Source organism: Homalodisca vitripennis, chromosome 8, assembly GCF_021130785.1.
Source record: "Homalodisca vitripennis isolate AUS2020 chromosome 8, UT_GWSS_2.1, whole genome shotgun sequence".
Classification (NCBI taxonomy): Eukaryota; Metazoa; Arthropoda; class Insecta; order Hemiptera; family Cicadellidae; genus Homalodisca; species Homalodisca vitripennis.
In genome coordinates, this window is record NC_060214.1 from 105,257,806 (window position 1) to 105,284,748 (window position 26,943).

At 34.3% G+C, this 26,943-nt stretch overlaps 1 protein-coding gene across 2 annotated transcripts; it reads right to left on the bottom strand.

Moving 5' to 3' along the window:
• Positions 1-253: 253 nt before the first annotated feature.
• Positions 254-25,620, bottom strand: LOC124367839 (dehydrogenase/reductase SDR family protein 7-like). Of its 2 annotated transcripts, none has more exons than XM_046824986.1 (7): positions 25,431-25,620; positions 15,823-15,960; positions 11,140-11,289; positions 7,830-8,049; positions 7,043-7,127; positions 5,752-5,912; positions 254-682 (listed from the first exon to the last, which is right to left on the bottom strand). In XM_046824986.1, exons 2-7 carry the CDS (start codon positions 15,949-15,951, stop codon positions 468-470), a joined length of 960 nt encoding a protein of 319 aa, XP_046680942.1. In that variant the 5' UTR covers positions 15,952-15,960; positions 25,431-25,620; the 3' UTR covers positions 254-467. The 2 variants fall into 2 exon arrangements, with proteins under 2 accessions (XP_046680942.1, XP_046680943.1); XM_046824987.1 differs by having other exon boundaries at positions 25,540-25,603.
• Positions 25,621-26,943: the final 1,323 nt, after the last annotated feature.

The window sequence follows — 26,943 nt, forward strand, 5'->3', positions numbered from 1 at the left end:
TTTTGTTTGTGCCATTACTGTAATAAATGCTTGCAAATCAACACTCGTCCAAAATACCCCTTTCATAATTGTACTAGAAGGTAAAGAGTTAAAAAATGTATTAAGATAGAAATATCTGCTGTGAGAAATGAAGTTTATAACAAAACATAAATTATTATAATTTGAGTTGTCTATGGTAGGTCAAATATTACCCAAGAACAAATTCTGCATTATTTGAAACGTATTAGTTGGAATAAATGAAAGAAATGTAGAATTTTCAGGCCCGAACTATACTTTTATTTATACAAATAAAAACAATAAAAAATATATACATTTGCTAAAATGTACAACATACATCTAAGTAGCAAAATATCACAAGAATGAGAATCGAACATAATATTACAATGTTTACAAATTCATGTGAATGTGTATATTATAAAATGAAGAAGAGCAAGTAGCAATATACAAAGAGAAAGAAGTATTTGTGTCTATGTCACTTTCGGCAAAGCCTGCTGTCTCAGCCGCAGCGCTCTGTTTTTCATGAGGTAGAAGTACACAGATGGCAGCAATGTCCTGAGCAGTATTGCCACCCTCGGGGTGATATCAGAGATGGTGAGCTCTGGTTGGTTCCTCATCACTGCCAGCAAGATACTTCTTGCCACCTTCGCAGGCTCGAACCCTTTCGCTGTGTTTTCATCTACAACTGGTGTATAAATCACTATTAGTAAGAAGAAACATTACACATATTAATTCAACATAAAAACTTAAAACATTAACACTGTTAAATAATTTGTAATATCTTCTTTGTTCAAATAAAACATATATATTTCTTTTAAAGGGAATCAATGTGTACCACTAATATTACAAACTTTGTTTTTCCTTTATTGCTTGTAGAATTATATAAATCCAAATTAATGTTGCGGGTACAGTGAATCACTGCAAGGTTTGCGAACAGCAATAGGTAAAAATAATTAGTTAAACTGTTAACAGAAAATAAAATATTTTAGAATAATAGCATAACTATAAATTGATAAAAACCGATATATCATATGTGCCATTAACATTTTGAATAACTGAAACATATTCACTTAATCTCAACAATTCAATAAATAACTATGCAAGATTATTTACTTTTAACTTTCAAAATAAATAATCTAGATAGCAAAATAAATTACAGCAAGAAAAACTTTGAGAGTATTCAGACTTTAGAACTTGAGACTACTGGGCATGGGTTCTTGAGACTACTGGGCATGGGTTCTTGAGACTACTGGGCATGGGTTCTTGAGACTACTGGGCATGGGTTCTTGAGACTACTAAGCATGGGTTCTTGAGACTACTTGGCATAGGTTCTTGAGGCTACTGAGCATGGGTTCTTGAGAGTACTGGACTTGTATTCTTGAGACTACTGGGCATGAGTTCTTGAGACTACTGGGCATGGGTTTTTGAGACTACTGGGCATGGGTTCTTGAGACTACTTGGCATAGGTTCTTGAGGCTACTGGGCATGGGTTCTTGAGAGTACTGGACTTGTATTCTTGAGACTACTGGGCATGGGTTCTTGAGAGTACTGGGCATGGGTTCTTGAGACTACTGGGCATGGGTTCTTGAGACTACTGGGCATGGGTTCTTGAGAGTACTGGGCATGGGTTCTTGAGACTACTGGGCATGGGTTCTCGAGACTACTGGGCATGGATTCTTGAGAGTACTGGACTTGTATTCTTGAGACTACTGGGCATGAGTTCTTGAGACTACTGGGCATGGGTTTTTGAGACTACTGGGCATGGGTTCTTGAGACTACTTGGCATAGGTTCTTGAGGCTACTGAGCATGGGTTCTTGAGAGTACTGGACTTGTATTCTTGAGACTACTGGGCATGGGTTCTTGAGACTACTACTGGGCATGGGTTTTTGAGACTACTGGGCATGGGTTCTTGAGACTACTGGGCATGGGTTTTTGAGACTACTGGGCATGGGTTCTTGAGAGTACTGGGCATGAGTTCTTGAGACTACTGGGCATGGGTTTTTGAGACTACTGGGCAGATGGACAAGATGCAGATGTTCGTGTGCCAGTGACATGGCTGGTTTGTGTATGAAGCATGTATGTATGTTACATAACAGTTTAATATGAATATTTCATACCGTCACTATGGGACAAGAGGGAGAAACAACCCATCTCACACTGGTCATGATACAAGTGATTTTGAGAGGTCCCCACCATTTCTGAATCTCAATTCAATAATACGCTTACTTATGATATATTATGTGAGGAATGCAGGTTAATTGGTTTTAATACAAATTTAAAAGGGCTTTTTGTAAATAAATGTTTTTATTCTTTTGATTTTGTTGAGACTTACTTGTAAATAATATAAACTGAAACATTATCTAATACGTAAAAGATTCAAAACTGTGAACCAGCTAGTTCTAGTGAATTTGCTAAGTCCAGTTTATTGTATTAAATTAATATTTTAATGTGTTCTACAGTAAATTTACATGGAACTAATAAAGAAATTGATTGATTTCATCAAATATTATTAAAGAGGAATTAAAAACAATTCAAGAGGTAACCTGAGCTTGAATACGATTCAAATTTTAGTTGCTACATATTTTTTTAAGTAGGACTAGACTACTTATCTGGCAGCAGGAGTGCTAAGCCTTGTCACTGCTATATAAAAACAATACGCTTTACGCCACTGACTTAATAGAACAACTTTACTACATTTGAAGCCTGAAACTAGAGCTGTGCAGTAAATGTTTTGTAGATTTTTCTCCTAAAATTCTTTTACAAAAACACAAGTTTTTGGATACCGTTATTGGTCAATAGACAGTAAGTAAAAACATTTTATTTTCCCTCAAAATTTTGGTCAGATTGCAAAAGGGTAGGATAATAAATTGTGTTTTTAACTATTACAAAATTACTCAGAACTATATTTTCTTAAGATATATAATATTGACTATTTTTAGAGTAATTGTGTATGTTTAAAATATTTACAACAGACAACCAGCATGTTTATAACTCAAAAATTTTTATTCTATCTCATCTGAAAAACAAACTCCCATGGCATATAATAGGCTTGCTCAACTTAACCCTCCGAGCATCCCTGATTAATATATTTTAACGATTCGGATTTTTATAAAGTGCAATCGTCAATGTTTTGGCGATAAACAATAATTTCTTAAATCCATTATATTAGTGCTATTACCGGTATAATTGCATTATAACCCATACCATTCAAAAGCCTGAGAGTTTAGTTTCGTGTTTAGTGGTCTTTAGATTTCTCTTGGTCTGCGCCAAAATTTTACATCGTTTGCAATGGCTGTTGTTCCCAGCGAAGCGTGCATAGCTATCTATTATTGAAAACATATTTACTAATTTACCTTTATAAACTTAATAACATTATATATATATTTATAACATTATATATATATATATATATATTTCAGGACTAAATTTTTTAAAACACAGTGTTTGGAGGTTTGTCCTCGAATCACGCTGAAACTGCTATACGGATTGTGCTGAAATTTGGAACAAGTATAGCTTTTGGTCTGAATTAACATTTAGAATGCTTTTTTACCACCCATAACACATTCATTTTCACCAAATAAAATCGAATTCAAATTGAAAAAATGAGTTTGTTTACATCGAATGTTATGATAAGAACGAGTGCTCCCTAGGAGAAACCGGGTGAACTAACCTTGACTGCACGGGCAGATCAAACCACTGCCGCTAGGTTGCTCTTGCTGTCTCTCCCTTTCTCGAGACGTGAGTTTCTCAATCCCACTAATATTATAAATGAGAAAGTTTGAATGTTTGGATGTTTGTATGTTTAGATGTTTGGAGGTTTGTCCTCGAATCACGCTGAAACTGCTATACGGATTGTGCTGAAATTTGGAACAAGTATAGCTTTTGGTCTGAATTAACACTTAGAGTGCTTTTTTACAACCCATAACGCAGTCATTTCACCAAATAAAGTCGAATTCAAATTGAAAAATTAGTTTGTTTACATTCGAATGTTATGATAAGAACAAAACGTAATAACATTTCATAATTCAAATTAAACTGGCACTAAACAGCTGTTGACAGCTATAATTCGACAAACTTTCTGAAACATCTGTTTACATTTAAATTTTATCAATAATAAGTAAACAGTGCTTGATCGGTAGTGTAATGCAGATAGTAAATAAAACACTAATATATAAATTTTACTCCAGATTGCGCCAGTGACGAATTAAAATCATCTAATGCATTAAATACTGTTATAAAACTAACCTTAATGAACAAAGTTATGAATGTTTTCACATAAGTTACTTTAAACTGGTGGGCTTCCTTGACATTATGATATTACATTTTAACAATGGCTTACGGAAAAACAGAAAAATGTTTTCAGGTACTAACATACCTTAACGATTTATTCTTTTCCTGGCTACAGTCCAAAAAACAAGTGTAACGCAAAACTTTAATAATGATTATTTTGGAATGTTGCATAACCTTAATAAGGATTTCCCCCTTATACTGGAAGTACATAAGAAGTAGGTAGGACTTCCCCCTAGGTCGTAATAGGCTTTTCAGTCCTAGCAAACTCAACTATGCCAACATGATTTTGACCAAAATAGATTTCCGAGAACTATATAATCAAACTTATATAGTATTTTTAATCGAGGCAATATGGCAATCGAACCTGTGACATAGTAGGTAAATGAATTTAAACGGTCTTAAGTAGGCACTTTTTAACCGAAGTAGGCATCTCGGTCCTATGTAAGTATATATATTTTTTCTTCGTCAGAACAACAAGGCAAACTCTACTATGGTACTGGAAATATATGACAAGGACTGGAAATATACGCTTTTTGACCAAAGTAAGTTTCCGAGACCTGTGTGATCCGAGATTTGTGTTTTCTTGATCGGGATTACAAGGCAGATTCGGCTGTGACGTTATGTATATAATTAATTAGAACCAGAAATGCTCCTACACGTGCCAAACATGATACAATAAATAAGTTAAACTCTGATACTATTTACCATGAACTTAATAATATCTACCTGATGTATGCCTACTTACGTTTTAAAATGTTTGTAGGACTCCCATCATATTACATCAAATTGCTTTTTATAAGGACTTCGGTTCTAAAAAATTGCGTGCGAAGCCACAGGTAACAGCTAGTTCTTTTAATATTTTTGTCACAATATTTATCTGTCTGAAGTAATATTTATTTTTCAATAATTACACAGTAATCCCAAATCGAGTATACAATTCTGTTTATCAAATGCAGTCCATTTGCTTAATCACATCTCCGTGCTTCTTGTTGATAGTAAACAGCTATATTATGATTTCATCAGCATGTATTTCTACTCTTCATTCTTAAATTATTAAGATACTGATACTGATTAAGAAATTCAACCTGTTATATATATTTTTCTTCCTCCAGGATATAAGCCTAGAGAAGATTGCATACCACTAGCTCAGTGATCAAACTAAATTAGTTCTGCTTACAAAATCTCTACTAGAGTAGCCTGCACAAAAATAGTCCAATGGTGGCTGGTGCTTCTAAATCCCCTCTCTACACACTACGTCCGTTTTTCATGAATGCTGTTACCGTGAACAAATAAACCTACATATGATTTCATTCATCTGTTTACAGACAATGCCATGTAAATCAATCGAACAGCATATGACCACTGCCACGTTATAACGGAGCTGGTGGTTGGCAGCGATATGACAACGTCGCCTCGAATGTCATTGAACTATTTTGGTGCAGACTGCTGTAGCGTTACCTTACCTCCGTACTTGTCTCCGGAACCTGTGATGGCATTGAGGGACAAGTTGGTCTGTATGTAGCCAGGACTGACCACAGTAATGTTGACGTTATGGTGCGCCACTTCTGCTCTCAGTGTGTCACAGAACGCTTGCATGGCATGTTTCGACGCAGCATATGCTGACCTGTCAGAACATGTTGCCAGTTGTAACAGTTATTAATATCAGAACTGAAGTTCACCACATGTGAGCGATTAATTATTTACAGATCCTGAGTTTTAAACACAGTTGTTTCCAAATAATTTTAGTTTATAAAGCTAACAATTCCAATCTGGTACATTTTAAATAGCAACAGCCTTACATACAGATTTATACATCAAATAACTTGCACTAACACTAGTGTATTATCCAAGCTTATACTACCAAGTAGATGTCATCACTGATTTTAACAAATTATGCACAAGTGCCTAACAATTAGCTCATAACAAAATACAAGTCTGCTTTGTGTTAATAAAATTAGAGTTTGTCAAAACATTTTTTGCAAAAATTTATAATCTGAAAATATTGATATTCAACACTTCTATGCTTTCTCAGTTTGAGTTAATAAATGCATATGACTAACAATCAGTTTAGTATAAGAATACAAATCACATTATTAATAGTGGCACAAATAAGATTAGAATAGAAGATGGAAGGAGGCAAAACTAAAATATCGAACATGGTGTACGGATATACCCGTATTTTTGTTCAAAGTTTGTTACTCACAATCAAAGATTTTATAAATAATATAATTTCTCAAATTTTGTAACATATAACGATGGTGAATGTATGAAATTCTAATATTTGCATAATTGAAATTTCTATAAACATTGTTATAGTTTAACTTTATTTATTTTCTAAAATGTTTCTAAGGTAAGTTTAATAGTGTGTAATCACCAGACTCTAAAAAAAATATTAATCATGATTTTAAGCGAAACTAAAGAGGGAAAACCAGATGTTTTTTTTTTCTGGAACACATATTCAGAATGTAAATTAGGTTTCAGGATGGCTTAATATTACTTTAACAATTACAAATAGATTTACGAAACATTACATGGGGCAGGCAGCCAGCAAGGAGTCTGAGGAAAGTTTTAGTGGGAACAGAAGTTGAGTTGCATTTCAAATTAAATATCTTTCCTAGCACAACACAACGCCACAAATCTGATCTGAAAAGGTTAACCCTAACTAAAATAGTGACTGAGTGAAGTTTCAAAACCTTGTTATTAACCTTTCTATTATCCTGCCTAACATAGTTTAATCTAAATATACTACATTACCTGTAAGGAATAGCTATTTTGCCTTGAACACTGCTCACGGCTACAATGTGGCCAGACTTGCGAAGAACCATTGATGGCAAAAGTGCTGAAATCAAGTACACAGCTACAATAATGAGAACACCTCAAATGAAACTGAGTATTTACACAGATTTATGATGACAAAAATAGGATCCTTTGTAGAATTATCTTCCATACATATTTCAAATGCAGTGTAATAGTTTGTAGTATTCATAGTTTAATAGTTGAAAGCATAGCTATAGATGTATTGTGTGGTCAAGAGGATAGCAGAGAAGGATAAGGCGATGAAAGATCCTAACCATTTTTACCATCAACATTATGAATAATGCGGCTGCTTTCAGTCTTTAAACCAAATTGTAGCATATGATCTAAAATTGCTAAGATAAGACACCCATGATTGCTTGGTCGAGAGACAAAAAACTTCCACCATCTGGTTCTTTTTCTTGTTCACTTTCCCTTTCAAATCATATCACTCTCGAGAGAAGTCACAACTTTTTTTTCCTTATGATATTCAAGAGGATGTGACCCTTTCACCTCCTCTTCTTCACTGAGACAATCCCAGTCTAGGTCAATGATTGCTCCACTGGGGTAGAACAGTGAATCAGCCATAATCCCAAGGTCAATGACATCATAATTCAATATAATAGCTTTGACACTGAACTTTGATCATAAAATTTACAATTAATAGAATTAAACTATATTTATAAAAGACAGTTTTTGAATTTCATGTCCTTAATCTAAAATACTTTTATATCATAAACTTCCTCACCTTTGATAAGGGCCACTTGAGATATGTAGTTCACAAGCATTACCTCCTGATCGACTTGGATTTTGGTGGTGAGCACTTCACCTCGGTACGAAATACCTGCGTTGTTCACCAAAATGTCCACTTGGCCAACAATCTTCAGCACTTTTTCCACCTGGTCGGGTATCTCCTCCAGCTTTGCCAAGTCCAACACCATCACGATTGGTGTGTGAGTGACTACATCCTGCAAGACACGTACAGGTCATTTTCAAATTGAGAACTAATATCACTCCCAAGCTAACATTTTATTTCAGTAAGAAACAAAGATAAACTAGGCTAAAAATGAACAAAGCTATATTAATTTTTTAAGAAAAGAAGCTTATAAATTGCACCTAGTCCTATAAGGATCTTTGCGTTGCTTCTGGAATGACAGGATATTCTGGATGAGAAAGGTTGGAGGTAGGTAGCCAACTATTGAGATCCATGAGGAAGAATTTAGGGCACTAATCTCGTCATTTCCCCTCGAAAGAAGGGGTAGCCAGCTATGAATCAGCCAAAGCAGGCAGGGGATGGCACACCCTTATGTTGAGTCTAGCAAGAACCTCTTAAACGTAGGGAATGAACCCCACCAACTCCAATAATCATCTCCCGCAGTAGACTAGACCTATCGAACTACCCTTTCACCCCAGAATTTCAACAATTTGCATTTGAGGTTAGAGATATGCTGCTTCTGAAAATCCATAAGGTTGCCCAGATTTAAGTGACACATCAGTCTTTGCTATGCCAAGAGGTAGGTTTAACTGGAAGGTATAAATCAGCAGTGATCCCTGCGGGGTAAGCTATATTGATTAGTCACAGGAACCAAATAAAATCATAATTAGATTCTATTAAATAATTCCAATAAGTCTCATTTTGTCCCCTTGCTGACTGTTCATAGCAGCTAACATAGAATTGTGAATACTAAATACTCAGAACATCTGCATCCCTTCTTTCTAGTTTCTAGTTATTTTGAAGAAAAATACTACGTATTCCTCCAATACTGATCTTTTTAAATCTAATGCAAAAGAAATTAAGCATTCTTTTTAGTAAGAGATATTTTGTTGTACTTTCATGACTCCAGAATGCTTTGTAATCATCAAATTCCTGCTAAACATCACTAATTCATTTCCAGGATCAGTTGGTTGTTACAGTAATATTTATTCATGAAATATTTGACAATGTGCTTCTAGAATTTAATTGAGGAAAGCATTTCTTTGTGTAGATTAATTAGAGTTCCCTTCCTGACGGCAAATAAAGAATGTTTTTGCGAACTATTTATTCAGCTGTTGCATTTTGTTATACAGTTACAGTACAGAGACCTAACCTCAAAACACCATTGTGTACTATTGCAGCATCTTCCAATGAAGCGGAAAAGAACTAAAGAAATGTCTTTTCCTGGACTGTCACCTCACAAACATCGGCGAGGAGACATTCTTTTCACGGATACCTGTAAAGGGACCAACAGACGTTGATGAAGAGACGATTTGCTGTCATCGTGGGGACTTAAAATAACTTCAAGATTATTTTAATGGGAAAATTTATTTTTAGAAAATATTTTTATGATCACCTACATTAATTATATGGATTAATGGTTGATGCAAAATAATAAATCTGTTAAAAACATATATTTTCCATTAAGGGTTCATAACAAACTTATTCTCTGTTGTTTAGACGTGAACTTTTGTTTTACCTTTTGCACTGACTTCTTCCACCAAATTAAAGAATTAACTGAACTTTTAAATACCTTTATGCTTTCAGAATCAATAAACCTTAAATAAATTTTAATTCCTTTTTCTATAAATAGATATGTTTGGTTATTTTCAGTTTATAATGGGTAAAACAAAAAATACTGCTAAGGCGCAAAAATATAGAAGGGAAAGAAAACTTACTAATGCTCGAAATAGAAAATACAAGGAAAATATGTCAGCGAAAAAGTTAGAAAAAAAAACTTTAAAGAGACAGAGAAAGATACTACCGATTAAAACAAGATAAAAGTTAGTTACTGAAATGAGTGAAATAGAAAAGAGTGTAGAAAAGTTCGGAAAAAAAGGAAGGCAGTTTTAAGAAAAAAGAAGAAGGAAGAAAATGTTGTTTTAAGTAATACACCTCCCACTGAAGAAAACCTGAAATGAAACAAAAGGGACTCTTGTCAAAGACGAAACATGGGTTTATGGATATGACTTTGAAACTAAGGCTCAATCATCTCAGTTGACAATCTCAATAAAATCTTGGCATTCTGGATTGCCAAAGCCAAAAAAGCCTTGGCAGAGCTGAAAGAGCTAAAGGCTATCCCAAAAATCGAGTTAGAGAAGTTTTTTGAGGATTGGAAGGAAGCACTGGCACAAGTGCACATCTAATGGGGACTATTTTGAAGGTGACAACATTAATGTAGACGAATAAACAAATTTAAAAAAAATAAATGAAAATCTCCATTACTTTTTTAACATACCTTGTACTTTGAAAATACAAATTTGGATAAAGGAAGATTCCCTTATATATGAAGCAGTATACGTATAAAATCCTTACTCTGAATGATTTATAGTACCTATTCATAGTATGTATTCAATGGAAGCAGACATATACCGAGGCAGGTGAACTAGCAGCAACAACAACGATCACGCATATGAAATGGTTTATTGACAACGGATCATCAATTCATCAGTGTTGTAAACAGCTGTTCATACTTAACTGAATGCGTTATATTCGGTACCCGTAGAAACTGCGTATTCTTCTCAACAACTTATACTAAATAACAGCTGCAATAAAATAAAGTAATAGCTGACAGCCTGTCTTGTTTATTTACTTCTCATCACATTATTGTTTGTTGAGATTTATTAATATTGATATCAAGTCAAGTGAGATTTATAAATGTTAAGAAGATTTAATGTTTAGTGATGTGAAAGAAAGTTATACAGAAGCTGAAGATATGCCGCTACCAGGTAATACTTTAGATGATTCATCAGGAATTGAAAATGACTATGTTCCTGACAGCGGTGAAGCTGAAACTTCTGACGTTGAAAATAAGGTGACCTCATTGAAATGACAATGTCCCTCTTGTAACTTCGTAAGTTAGATATGCATATTTCATGAATTATAGTAAATCCACCTGAGCGCTTGGTAGATGAAGGCGTAAAGTTCAAAGTAAATAGCTCTTCTGAATGAAGACTTTTTCGGCTAAGTAATTCGGTTTAGTTATTTTTACGTAACTTTTACTATGATGTACATATTGTCCTGAAATTTTAAAAAAATAACTGCAAAGATGAGTTGATTCAGAATTTTTCCACATCAAACCTACCTTATCCATGCGTGACGCTAGTAGCTCTCTCTTGACCCGCTCTAGCTGTGTCTCTCTGCGTGCTGCTAGTATCACGCGACAGCCGGCCTGGTAGAACACGTGTGCTAGGGACTCTCCCAAACCTGAGCTGGCTCCCGTGATCAACACCACCTGCACACAAGTCCTCTTATTACACATATACTCATGAAAAATATCACCTCCAAAATAACAATATTTTAATGGTACTATGGTATTATCCGGAGGCCACTAATTTTTGGAGAGTTCTTACTTTTAAAATTACACATCATTTTGATGATCAGTTTTTTATTTGTATTTATTTCAACGGTTTACCATTTTACAGAAAATTATAACAAAGAAATTATATTACAATAACAAACTAAACTAGAAATTATAGCAATGGAGGTTCCATGTGGGTGTTTTTTTTTTTTTTTTTTTTTTTTTTTTTTTTTTTTTTTTTTTTTTTTTTTTTTTCACTTATGAGAACAACCACCTTGAACTCAGTTACAACCACCTTGAAAGCAACAACATAAACTCAACTATTGAACCATAAATAAATTAAGAGCGGAAGTGAATTTAATCGGTTGTATCTGACTGTTAATTCAGTTACCTTTCAGTCGTGCATATGCTACATATTTTCTTTATCGGGACAAAAAAAGCAAACTATCGGTATGGCACTTGAAAAATGTATATAAAAAGTAAACTAAAAGAGCCGAAAGACGTTTTTTGATCGAAGTTGTATTTTGTTTGTATATATTTACTTGATCGGGGCACAAGTCAATCTCAACTACGGCACTTGACATCTTCATGCTGAAAAAGTCTACTTCTGTAGAGATTACGTATCCAATACTCTGTATCCTGAGCATCACAATGTTCTGGCTGAAGAGAGTCAACTGCCGCAGTCTCACGAAAATCCCCTGGGACCTGGTTCTAGTAGGCATTCTCTCTAGCAGTTGTGGACAGTCAATGAGGAAGTTTAAGATCTTGTGGAAAAACATGGCATCTTAAATACTTCTTTGAGCATCCAGCGACACCAAGGTCATTTCTACTGCCGTCACTTTGACCGAAACATCCCTGTTTTTGTTTTCTGCCTCCCAAAATGAAGCAATGTTGGTGAGAAGGAAGGCACCCTGTCCCTATCTCCTATTAGACTATATATAGTGTAAGTTTATTTAGATTAGGTTATCATATAACTGAACCAAAGTTAAAAATAACCTTGATGAGTGCTCAGGTGACCTGAACTTGAATTTGGATACTATCTAAACCTTTTATCACTAGAATGCAGGATGGTACCAAAGCCGCACTGATGGCCAAGAGCATTCCCGATCAGTACTTTCCCGACCTCAGATTACGGCCCTGAACGACCATCTTTTTCAATGTCAGATCACGTTGAACGATCTGGCACGTGATCTGAGGTTGAGAGAGTACCACTCACAAATGCCTGGAGGTTGCTCTTAAAAATTTAGCAGCATCTTTCTTTTTTTTTGTGAAGTTGTGCTGTCATTAGTACAATTCAATATTTATATTAAATATACAATATCGATCTAAGTCTTTCAAAAGTTTCATCAATCCATCTCAACAACAGAATGCAATTAGTTAAAAATGTTCCTAACTGCTGACATACAGTATTCACTTCTGAACCTATACTGGTACAGCAAAAACTGTGTCACATCGGGATATCCAGGAGGGACACATCACTAACTGTGAATGTCGAGATTTTGGGTTGTAAGGGTAGATTATTAGGTCTTTTCTACTGCATAGAATGACTGATGGAATGTGAGGAGCTCCCTTAATGTTAAAGGCTGTTGCTTGCCAAAATAGAGGAAGCACCTTCCCTTACCCGCTCTAACAGAATAGGCTGGAACAGAGCTAGCCTCCTATTCTTCCAAGTTTAAATGACTGAGATATAAAATCTGCAGTCCCTCCACAGCCCCTACCACCAACCTTACTTGTCCTGGAAATCCTACACTCCAGAAGCAAGCAGAAATGTCCTTTTAGGACAAATTTCAATGGGTAATTTCCTCAGCTACTTGTCATAAATTAAAAAAAAAAACAAAGATGTTCACATGGAAAACACCATAAAGACCGGGATACAAACACATGACTTGGCCGTCACACAGGGAAAGAATTGCAGCACAGTTTTCAACCTGCAAGTCCACACCAATACCAGACCATCGTAGTCGCACCGTCACCGATACGTGAAGTTTGAATTTTGTTGGGCACGGTGCGGTCTAAGAGCGGCATCAGTCATGGATAATAGATAGATTTATTAAAGAAGTGTGGAAGAGGTTTTTTTTACAGTAAACTAATGATTTCTTACTGCGATAAAATTACTACAAAACACATTAGGTGGCATATAAAATTTTGTATTAATAAAAAATTATAAAATTTATTGTATACTTAGTGATTTTAGAGCAACTGAATTAAAATAATGTACAGTATATTTTTTTAATTTAAAAATAACAAGAATTTATTTATTTTGTGCAAAACTATATTTATTTTGGATGTATTGAAATTACTTGTCAAAAATCTTTTCTGTATTTTGTAGGCTTAGGTTTAAAATGTTTCTATGACCTTTCATATTTATTTTATTCTGCGAACTAAAGTACAGTCTTAAAATTAAAATATTTTATTTACAGTCATAAGGTTTGAGAATATGAAAAAAATTATACTCTAGTATATACGAGGGTCATCCATAAAGTAACCGCCGCTTGGGCGTGGCACGATACGTATTGGGGGTAGCGCCGCCATTCTCACATCGGTGTGTGCAGCCGTTCAGTACGCTTCTAGCTGTGCAAGGGAGAGCATCCTGCGATCGCGCGTTCTTTTGTTACAACGTAAAAACATGAGAGCCGTTATAGAAAATCCCACCAAGTGTGAAGTGCGTGGTGTAATAAGATTTCTGTGGTCAAAAAGTTACACAGCAGCTGAAATTCATCGTGAATTGAGTGCGGTGTATGGCCCAAACATTATGAGCGAAGGTGTAGTCTGTCAATGGGTTCGTTTTTTTAAAAATGGAAGAATGATCGTTCACGATGAAGACCGGAGTGGTAGGCCATCTCTCGTCAGTGATGACTTGGTGAACAAAGTGGATGAGAAAATTCGCGAGAACCGTCGCTTCACAATCTCGGAACTTTCAGATCATTTTCCTGAAATTTCTCGAAGTCTTGTGCTCATTGGATTCCAAAAGTGCACACCGATGATCACAAAATGAAAAGAATGAGTTCTGCCATAGACTTTCTTCCTCGGTGTGACGTTGGAGGAGAAACATTTTTGAACAGAATCGTTACAGGAGATGAGACTTGGGTTGCCTATGTGAATGCCGAAACAAAACAACAGTCAATGCAATGGGGTCATACCGCTTCGCCAAGCAAGCCAAAGAAAGCTCGCCAATCTTTTTCAGCGAGAAAATTGATGGCTACGTTTTTTTGCGATGCTAAGGGCATCTTGCTCGTTGAATTTACAGAGCATGGTAGACCATTACAGCTGCAGCTTACTGTAAACCTTAAAACGGCTACGACGAGCGATTCAAAACAAGCGTCGTGGTCTTCTGACATCTGGTGTTGTGTTTGTCCATGACAACGCCCGCCCTCATACAGCTCAAAGAACAACAGAACTTTTGGAAAAGTTCAAATGGGAAGTTTTTGACCACCCCCCCCCCCCCTACAGCCCGGACTTGGCTACCAGTGATTTCCATCTTTTCGCCGTACATGAAGCGGTGGCTTGCATCTCAGAGGTTTGCGATTGATGAAGAGCTTCAAAATGCTGTGACAGGTTGGCTACGTTCTCAGGCAGTAGATTTTTTTAAAGACGGAATTTCAAAAACTGTTAAAAGATATGATAAGTACTTGAATTTGTATGGTGAATATGTAGGAAAGTAGAGAAAAGCTGTAGTTTTAACATTTATATAATAAACTTTTTGTATCTCAACTGGTTTATTTTTTATTTCAAAATGGAGGTTACTTTGTGGATGACCCTCGTATATATAAGTATCTGTTATGTTTAAATCCAAAACAAAAAATAAGCTTTAGTACAGACAGTGAGATTTTTGCGCTTGGACAGCATACGGAAATGTGTGGCTTCACAGTAATCGAGCCGGGCCCGCATCGATATTCGGCCGATTCACGTGTCAGGCGCAGTGCGGGTATGTGTGTCCCGACCTTAATGCGTACTGCATGTTAAGACCACCCAGTACAGTGCCACAGTGAAGATGTTAACAAACAATTTAACTATATTTAAACACTTCTAAATTCATATATTGTAAGTTTTTGTTGTTCACAATGGTATTCCTCACATGTATTGCAAGCAGATGTTAAATTAAATCAAATATCCACATAATAACATGCATATATAATATTTTGTGGCAGTCAGGCAAATTTCAATAGCAATTGTGTGTTACTCCCTTTTGTGCCCTTGTAACAATCGTTTCATCTCAATGCAAGTCCAGCTACAACCCAAGATCAACTAGGCCTAATTAAGAATTTAATAATAACTTAATCATGGAAAAATGAAAAGTCTACTGTAATATAAAAGAATGTAAAGTATACAGTTAACATATTTGATGTTTTATTACTAATAATCCAAAAACTTATAGTATTGTATACGTACTCAACGCACATATTTAAAACTGATCATAGGTTTAGTCATCTCAGACTCAACAATAAAACAGTCACAAATAATACCAACCTTTCCATGTAGTTTTGCCTTCATCTTCTGGTGTCGGTACAACTTGAATATTAGCCAGGGAATCGTGAATGGAACACAGAAGGAGCCCAAGAGCCACCAAAGGATTGGCCAACCTCCAAAATCTGCCATGGTTTCTGTCTAAAATAAAACGCACATTAGACATGGATTACTTCAACATGTACTATCTCAGTTACAGTGTAATAACACTTGGTAACTTAGTAGTGTTTACATATAAGACATGGCCAACTCAACAAATATTCAGTCAAGTCTGATAAATAACACTTGGTAACTTAGTAGTGTTTGCAAATGAGACAAGGAGGTTCAATCAGTAAAGTTACTTGGCATGTACATTGATTCAAAATTAAATTGGTCTCATCACATTAAAAACCTGTGCTGTAGGATCTCTAGGGTTAGTTACCTGATTTGGAAATTGAGAGACATTGTTACTATAGAATATTTAAGAACAGCATATTTTGGTTTGTTTCAGTCCCATATTTCTTATGGTCTGATTCTTTGGGGTCATGCAACATCTGTGAGAGATCTTTTGTTGATTCAAAAGAGAGTTATAAGAACTATTTGTAGAGCAGGTCCTTTTGATCATTGCCGACCACTTTTTGTTCATTTGGGGATATTAACCGTTATCAATCTTTATATTTTTCAGGTATTAGTATACACAAAATCTAACCTACACTTATTCCTCACCAGGCAAGACATACATGTACATAATACAAGAAATAAGTTTAAGCTCAATATTCCTCAGCATAGATTAACTAAAATTGGTTCATCTCATAAGATAAATTGTGTAAACTTTTTTAACAAATTAGATGAGTCTGCGCAAGCAGTATCTCTTACTGTGTTATAAAAGTAAGCTAATGAATTGGCTGTTGAGTAATCCATTCTATACATTAGCTGAATTTCTCAACTGTGAAGTAGATTTAATGTTCTGTTGATTCTACATTGACTTGTCTTATGCAGAGCTCTTATATGATTATTGCATAATTGTACTTTCATATTTCATATTTTATAATTTTAAATTATGACGATGTATTTTATTACTGTGCTTTTATATTTTAGTATTTTAATTTATGACAATGCCTATTTCATGTATGCAAATGTGATCAATGGCAATAAATAATTTGATTTGATTTGATTTGATTTGAAGGCTCAACATGTATTCAGTCAAGTCTGATAAATAACACTTGGTAACGTAGTAGTGTTTGCATATTACATACTCACCAACTCAACATGCATTCAGGTAAGTCTAATAGTACTTAGTAGTGTTTTACAATAATTTGGTAGGTACCAGACAACACTAGAGACAATTTTTTAATTTAAGGATATTATCTTTTGAAAGAATACCAAACAAATAAATGTCATTTGCAGTCGACAACATCAAGAATGTTTAAAAATTGCCAAAAGTGATTCTGTATTTAAAAAGATTTTATCTCATTTGAAATTGTTACATCAGTTTCCCTGATAATATTAAAACTTTGGTATGTACTGAGCCAACAACCATAAACAACAAAATATAACTCATCAGATAGTTTTGGAAAAACATTTATAGCAACCCTTTAGGTATTCAGAACAGAAAAAGTCTATGGTACAAGAAACATCCAACAACTTTGGACATCCTACACTACACACCAATGTTTGCAAAAGAACCAATTAGACTCTGTTCTCATTTTGCTAAATTTTATGATAAACTAATGACTTTGATCTCATTTTGTTCCTTATTAATAGGAGATCAATGACATGTAATGGAATTCAAGAAATGTTGAGCTGTTAAAATTGTATACCTTTAAAAGTTAGATACTTTTCCAATTTGTTTAGTAAATTAAGAGCTCAATATATGACTGAAAAAATATTTACTCAACAACCCTCTGTATTATAGTGTAATATATTTAATTGGGAAATACCTGTTAAAATTTGGTAAAATAATACAATTAAACAATTTACAGATTTATATATTTATTAGTAAACAAAGTACAAAACTGACTTTTACCAGAAAAACGCATTTGTCGTTAGATAAAACATTTTAGTGTATACTGTTATGTTGTTTGAATATTAGATGAATGTCTATTTGCAATGCTACTTGCTATAGTACATTTGACATAAAATGCATAAATCAGTACTAATGTTATTGATGTTAGTCAATAAATTGTTGTATACTGCATGAAAATGTTGAGAGCCTAAATAAAGGCTCTTGGCGCTTAACGTTTGAACTTGTCCAAGCTTATACTTAGATTTATGGCTTTTCACCACCAACCTAGCTTGAGCCTAAATAAAAGCTCTTGGTGTTTTATGACTTAACAGGTTGAGCCAATATATTGGCGCTTAAAAGGTTAAAATACAATCCATTTAAAGTTACCGTAATTACCATAAACAATATTTGTTCTAAAAGCGATTGTTATCTAAATAGAAATAATGACATACAACTTTAACCAAATGAATAGCTTTAACAAGGTGATAAACAGTTTTTTCTTGCTTCAAGACGTTAGACTGATGCCGAAAACCAACATCATAACACAATGTGATTAAAGAAGAATTATGACTGTCTGGAGAGGTCTCTGTCATCTACTTTTGTTGTGGCCTCAGGCCATGTTTGACAATCTGGTATGGGAAAGGACTCATCAGAAATGCCCCTAGCCAATGGTGCGAACTTCGGTGGCCATCCCACACCTGTGGTGGAAAAAGATTCACGCTGAACACGAGAGATGGAGGAGGCTGTATCTGGGCCTGAGAATAAGCAGAATGGTCCTACAGTCGTCTTCCCCCCGGGTAGCTTCTGACCTTCTCACCTTAAGTAGATCGGTGTCTACTAGGGTTATGGGTCTAATTATGGGATAGTCACCTCCAGAAGCATCTTTACAAAGTCAGCATTCTCCGGGATGATCCGCTCTTTAGAATGTGTGATGAACAGGAGAGACTGATGAGCACCTGCTCTTTGACTGTCCTGCAATAGCAAGGGAGTGCTACACCATCTTTGGTAATCCCGACAAAGGTGATGAATTTCTCCAGGAGGATCTGATCAGTTCTTTTCGACAGAAGAAGATATTTTTAGCCATCAAGAATTCGTAATCAGCCTATTGAAATATTTATGCTATACTTAACAGTACTATCTCAAGGAATATTTTATGTACATAACATCTGCACAGGACAAACCCAAAGTTCGTTACAGCCACTGCTTAGTTGAATTTTTAAACATTTTCCTTTTGAAAAAAATAACAAGTAATGTGAAGTGACTAAAGTATTTGCATATACCAGTCCAATTCTAATAGCTTAGCTAACAACCAATCCAGCAAACAAATATGAAAATTTGTAGTAGGGCCTATAGACTCAAAATTGTATTGTCATTAAACGTCCCTCTTGTTTGTGCACGAGTACATGCCCTGTGGCAATTTGCTCACATATTTTATAAATGGCTAATAAAAACAATTAAAATTAGTAAATCCTTTCAGAACAGCAATTTCTCTGTTAGCTCTTTTTCCTTAACTCATAGGGGGTTTTACTTGGAAATAGTTTTTCTGAATAAAAAAAATTATATCTATATATATATAAATGAATAATTGTGTGTATGTCCTTAATAGACTCAGAAACTATTAGACCGATTTTGATGAAATTTTTTGTGTTTTCAGTGGAATTCGAGAATGGTTTAGATTCACAATTTGGTCCAATTTAAATAGTTTATTTAATTAATTTTTTTATTATAAATTGTTCTTGATGTTGGAGTGTTTTATATTGGATCCGACAGACTTCGCTATGACACGTAATACAAAGCGAACTGATACTTAACAGCTGTTAATACTTTCAGCTGAAGTTCATCAAAGAGGCAGAAACATTTGTTTACATTTAAAATTTAGAACATTTTTATTGTAAAGTGCTTGATCAGTAGTGTAATGCAGGTTGCATAGAAGACGTCATTGCCTAATTTTAAATCATTGCCTAATTTTAAATTCAGATTGCACCAATGATCAATAAACTATCTAATGCAATGAAAATACTATTAAACGCTATTATGAAAACAACCTCATTGTAAAACCCGTGAATGTTTGCACATAAGGTAATCGAATTTGGTTACATCGAAGGTAAATGAAAAGAGTCGAAAGAAGACACTTTATGATCGAAACTGGGTTTCTTTGATACATTTTCTTGAAGGCAGACTCCTAAATAATACTGGAAATATCTTAAGACAGAAAATTAACTTTAACAGACCGAATTTGATTCTTTATAATCTAATTAGTTTACTGAGATTCATCCATATACATAAATTGTTCTGAATAACTTATCAACACCTAGCAAAAACCACGAAAGATAGAGGCAGGAATATGGTACATACCTTCATAATGCGCCCAAGAGGCTCACGAAGGAACGACTATCAATTATCTCAGCAATGTTTAGAATGTGATAGAAAAAGAATAAGTGAATATAGTGTACTGTTTTCAACGGGTAATTGCGTGCGAAGCCGCGGGCAACTGCTATTTTATGTCATAAACATTTTGTGCTGGTTAAATGTCACATTAACGGCCGTAGCGGCAAAATACGAGTTTCGTGTTATTAACTTATTGGAATCGAACTACAGAACAAAACAATATAAGGTTTGATGGGGTGGAAATGAGAAATAACAAAGTTCTAGAACATCAAAAATGGAACAACTGTTCAAGCATGGAGCAATATTTTCGTGTTCTAAATCAACATTGGGCATCATGTGACCTTTTGTGACCATGATTTAACCTCGTGATGACATCATCGGATGCGGCGCCATCTTTGGAAACGTAAATGAAAAATAATACTAAAATGAGCAGAATTTTTATCCAAATGAACAATGTTTTTCTTAAATTTTGAGCTACAAATTAATTAGTTGTTATCGAGCTGAGACGAGTGCCGAAGTCCACGCTGATGTCAACGAAAGAAAAACATCCCTCGAGATAGTACCTATCAGTAAAATATCAAATTCTAGAGGGCCTGATCAGAAATATAAATTGAATTGTAATGGAAAGGCAATTATGTACCGTGTAAAACACTTAATAAATCATGAATACCCCTAGTATGAATACGTATATAAATGGACATTAATAGAGAACACTTACCATTAGTGTGTTCCACAGAATGTACAGAAACTAAATAATCTTGTTTCGGTCGAAACATAAACTCAACATGCTCGACAAAACACTCCGATACACCAATTCACTACGATTGGTCGAACTAGTGAATGGTTGATCCATGATTGTCAAGCACTCACTCGATCCAACCTACAGTACACGTTATCTCTGAATTCTGCCCCAGAGCACTCAGATAACATATACGCTATCAGTCCCACCCGCAGATAATGTTTACAGATATCCCAGACACAGCACACAAACAGAACATTAAAACAAAACGAACTTAACTATTTATGTATATACCCTCTAAAATCATTTTATTTGTCATTTGCACCCTGTAAAACCATGTATATTTTTTGTTCAGGAGGATGAGCAGAATACGTTGATAACGTCAAATTCGTGATTTGCCACTTCGGGCCTTTAATCTTATAATTTCCAAAAACATAATAAAATAAACATACACATGTTATCAAATTGATCACACCAATCAGAAATGACAGTCCACCATCACATGCCAATTGGCAAAATCTTCACACATTAACTTAAAGATCAATCAGTACCAAACCGAAGATCACTGTGGAATGGTTTTACCAAAAATCAGGTAGCCTGATTGTAGTTGATGAGGACAATATAAATCCTCCTTCCCTCTTTCCTCCAAACATAGAATATATTAACATAAATCAATCTTCGGTATTTATTTACATTAGCGTGACTATGGAAAATGGACTTTTTTTTCATGGGTTGGGCATTTATAGCCAAGTATTATTATCACAGGTACATATGAACTGGGGGGAAAGTATATTATTGTATTATATTGATGCCTTTCGGACATTATTACGTTGGGGCCTTCACGGGCATTATTGCCTTTCGGGCATCACGTTATCTGGGATTCGACTTTTGCAAGCTCGAGTTAATTTTTTTTCTAAAAGAGCAAGCAGTGCGCAGCACTTTGCAGCGGGCAGGTATCGTTGACAGGATTAATGTATTAGTCAGACTCGTCTTTACGAATTGCTTCCACGTGAGATACCGAACATCCAACACAAAGGTGTTCCATTACCACTACTGAACTAAGAGGTTAAGAATAGACGTGGAGGAACAACGATAGTTCAAAATGGCGTCCCTTCTTTATTTGAGTAATACCAAACTGTCAAATATGGATAGTGTTGCCAGAGGTACGATAATTTCATTGATTTTATGCGCCGGTAAGATACACGATGGGTAGTTATTATCGTACCATGAAAGATTTTTGACAAATTTATACAAGCAACAAACTAAAAGTCAATTATAACATAATTTATTATACGAACATAACATACTTTTTTCATTAAATGTGTTTGGTACGATTATTTTATATGAAAGTACGATAATTTCTCGTTGTTGGTATGATAACCCTTTCAGTGCTATGGAACGATATATCGTTTCTCGTCTTATTCCCGAAAAGTGCTAAGACACGATATATCGTTGTTCCGTTTTTTTTTCTTTTGTAGCGCTGCTTAGTGTAATATTTTTATTCAAGTTATATCAAACAAAAGCTAAAGAAATTTCCTTTTTATATAAAAGTATTGTTTAATGTTATTGGCCGTATGATTCTAAATTCATACATATTGTATAAATTGAACACTACCCATGGAAGAATGGAAAGGGCTGACTACATGATGGACGTAATTGAAGATCTGTCAAACGAATATCTTGCAACAAAATGTGTCCCTGCAAACATTGTGGGTGGGGGAGACGGCCCACAGAATGGTTTTGGACTGAGGAAACTTCCTGAAAAGAAGGAAAATGTTTGCAAGTGCTGCTCTGGAACCAACCACCCAGAAGGAAAAGTGCGAAGATCCCGAACCATGTGTGTGCGTTGTGGGGCTGGGGTACATGCAGAGTGCCTTGTAAAGCATGTTTGCAAATAAAAAAATGAAAACCAACTGTACATAGCGTAAATATGTTTTAAAATATACAATAATTAGTGCTATTTAGTTTTTATAAGACAGTGCGTTTTATGCCAGACAGCAAGTAGCCACTCCTTTAGCCACCAGACTTGAAAACGTTCAGGTAATAAAATTTTATTTTTTTATAACTATTGTAAAAATAATCTAATTTATATGAAATTTTCAGGACCTATTTATCATAAAGTATACTTTTAGGAAACAATGCATTTGATATTAATATTTTTTATTTTTGGTATTTTTTACAGGCTCAAAATCAGAAAAAATATATGAGCATAAGATTTATGTATATGTACATGTATATACATGTATATAATTATTTTTAAATTTTGGCTAAATATTTTTTAGGTAGGCAGTACTATATTACACAAAACAAACCAAATTTAAAGTTATTATCTTGTATAATAACTAAAATATGATTTTTTAAGTAAAAGCATGCAAAATTGCCATTTTTACCCTAGCACTTTTGGGATAAATCGTATAAAAAATTTTAGCACTTCTAGAAAAAAATCCGAAAAAATGCCCAGCACCGAAAGGGATAATCGGTTTTTAAAATCTGGCTATACTGAGTTTGAGCAGACGCGGAGTTATAGGAAACTGTCAAAAACGGAGTTTTCAGAGGATTTAACCCTTTAAGGACCAACCGTCTGATTTATCGCCGGCGGCGTACTATGCGAAAAGGACCAGCCGTCTGATTTACCGCCGGCGGACTTTTCATATTTTTTAAGAGATATTTTAATCTTCTATATGGAATAAATATACTATTTTCTATTCCCTGTATGTTTCTTACTGTGATGTCAAATTTTAAACGTCTTTGGAATCATCAGCTTGGTGAAAAAAATATATTTTACGGCCATGTTGCATTGTAATGTTGTCAGGGTACTTTGGGATTATACCGACCACACCCAGACATGAATCGTTATTTGACATTTTGCTTCTACTGATTACTAGATTAGCGTAACAAATTTCGTCAATATAAAACAGGAATTGTCTTATCGCAAACCCCTCCCCATCCTCAGACAGAGGTCAAAGTCGAACGGTCTAGTAGATAACGTGATTGCAGAGTCTCGCCGCCCGTTCAGCTGGTGCGTCGCTTTATTGTATTTCCGTGTTTTACCCCTACAAACACAAAAACTAAACTCTTTATTGAAAAAAAACACACAAAACTTGTTGTTATGTACCGTGCAAAAAACTTAAATAATCATGTGATGCCGCGCGGCCTGCCGTAATCGGGATTCTCGAGAAAGATAAGATAACAGCGACAACAATACCGATCACAATACCTGGAAATGCTTGTTGATTGATGGAATGTTAGTTCTGTTATTCAACTACATCGTTTTATAACGTTCTAAGTTCATTGAAAAAAAGTTTAAGCGTTGGGGGCATATAACGGAATCTGACCCCATTAACAATTGACAATTGTTGTAAGTTTGTAATTTTGTAATTAAAGAGTTGTTTTTTCGTTCTATCATGTTTTTTTTCTATAAATGTATATTTTTGTGTTCTTCATACTGGTGTGGTCGGTATAGTCACAAAGTACCGAATAATATCCTTAGTAGCCTATAAGGTTTTGTATGTTAGGCTAATGCTAAAAAGTGTGTTTTAACCAGTGTTACAGAAAAATTTAATTCATTTACAAACTTTTTATTTTTTATTCCAGGGCTTTCAAATTTTTTACACTTATAGAGAATTATATGTAGAACTAATAAATACCATTTCCCACAGGTAATTTATTCTTATTTTTGGTAGTTATTGGAGATTAAACTCAATTTTTTTCTTTTTTTTATTTGATAAACAGATAAATCAAATTGTTTTTTGCTATATAATGACTTAAATTTATTTTTTCACAATGAACAATTTAATTATAAACATTTTAAGCCTAAAAACAAATCTGTACAGTAATTAGTTCTGAAGATATGATTTTTCTCTCAAACGCTTGAAAATTCGCACATTTTTAATATGCACAGTTCTTGGAGCATGGCCAGAAAAACACAAAAATTTTCTTTGCACATGTCAAATTTTGGTCTTGTCCTAAAAGGGTTAAAAAAATCGTAGCTCCTTTGATTTTCGTTGCCGATGAATTTTTTCTTCAATATTGTTTTCAGGAAAAATTGTAGTTTTCAGGAAAAAAAATGAACATACCTTTCCATGGTCACGTTAATGTAAATTGATACCCAATCTTCCAGGCATTTTGCACTGGGATGTGTACCGAAATACTAGAACTATATTCATTAATCTAAATTTATTAAAATCTAAATAGGCCTAGCCTATACTAAGGCTGTAAATTTGATCTGTATTTATTGAGGCTGTTTCCTAGAACTCAAAACCTTTTTTAATAATAAATAATAAGCCTGCCCTATCTTTTAACAATGCAATTAATTATACTTTTCATTGCATTTCTACATATAAAACATTTTATGTTAGAACCATTAAATTCAAACTAGAACTATCACAAATCAATGTCTAACGTTCTATTCTTATCACATATTACAAGTATCATAAGTAGTACTTTTGAATATCTCAACTTTCAACATAACCTACATCCTAGTTAATTAAAAATAATTACCTCAATATTCAAATACTAATCTTATTATGGATATTATTCAGCAACCCCCAAGGTTAAAATAAGTATAACAAAATGACTGTTTCTATTTCTGAAAAAAAAAAAATCTTACTCAATATTTTATTTTTCAAGACATATACTATTCAATTCAGAATCCGTAAACCATTATCACAAAACAAATTTAATCCAAATCCGAATGATTACTATACAAAACAAGGACCAATGAAAACGAAAAATCAACGACGACAGTGAGAGAACTTATATCTCTTTTAAGCCTCAGCTTTGCTAAGCTAGCTTCGATGTACACTGGTATTTATTCGCAAAGTAGGCTACACTATTTATCGTGGATATGCTTATTTGCAAAGTACAATAGTAATCGTGTGTGTGCCTGATTAGACCTCTAAGTGAGAACCAATCACTACACATAAATAATTTTAGGCAATAGGTGTAATAAGTATTTATATACCTATAAGTCTCTTTTGTGGAGATCGTTAATTCTTTTCTTTGATTCTTCAATCTTCCTTATAATCCCTATAATATTTTGATTTTTTTATTTAGTTACAAGCTGATGTACTGAACTGAGTTTTAGCCCTTTTTGCAGAGACAAGTACAAGCAGCTCAAAATTTCACAATTAACTCACTAACCTTAGAATAATGTTTTAGATTGTTAAAAATGCTAAGTACGCTTGAAAATTCTAAACAAAATTAAGAAGTATCTTTTTTTAAATAAAGGTGTGGAGAAGTATGGACATTCTTTGTTTGAAGTTTATTTTTGACAATGGAAAGATTGTTAAGGAAACAGGATGTTTCCGGACATTTGCCATCGTTCAGTGAAACCAAAATTGAGTAACACTACGTTTCAAGATCTGCAATCTGATCTTTTCTTCAGGTAAATTGTGTACATATTACGCAATGAGCCGGAATATTCGGAATACCAAAAGACTCTCTAGAAAACATATTCTGCCTCATCTGGTGTTAAAGCTCCAGCCAAAATATTTAGGCTTGTTATCAAATGCTGTTTGTAGAACTGTTTTATAAATATACCATCAAGAGTTAAAAATGTAATTAGTACATATTTTATGGCGCTGCGAATGTAAAACAATTCAAGATACAATCATAGAAGTTTTACTAGTTTCACTATAGCTGCTATAGACTACAAAGTGCATTGAGCAGAAAATATTTTAATAGCGTTAAACGATTCTACTACCAAAGTTAATTTGAAGTTTTTTTAAAGTTTGTGCTCTTAATATTTTTTGAACTCAATAGAGAAATGCAGTCTGAATCTTCTAGACTGCCAAAGGTTATATCATTTGTAACCTTTTCAAACAGTTGAATGCTATCTGAAACAAAATTATTTCCAAACAAAAACTGGCAATGCCAAAGAAGCGATCAGAGATCCCTACAACTCTTTCCTGTTGCAGCACGTTTACCTAGTAGGTAGGGGGAGGCAGTTGTAACATTAGCTACAAACCCTCAAACCAATAATGAGTCAGAAGCATATGTCATAAAAATGTTC

Bases quoted from the DNA above. Each gene is read 5' to 3' on its own strand.
- LOC124367839 (XM_046824986.1), bottom strand. From the start codon at position 15,951: ATGGCAGATTTTGGAGGTTGGCCAATCCTTTGGTGGCTCTTGGGCTCC. The intron at 11,290-15,822 runs GTTGGTATTATT...ACTTGTGTGCAG, and splicing joins AGGCAAAACTACATGGAAAG to GTGGTGTTGATCACGGGAGC. The intron at 8,050-11,139 runs GTAGGTTTGATG...CGTGTCTTGCAG, and splicing joins TAGCGTCACGCATGGATAAG to GATGTAGTCACTCACACACC.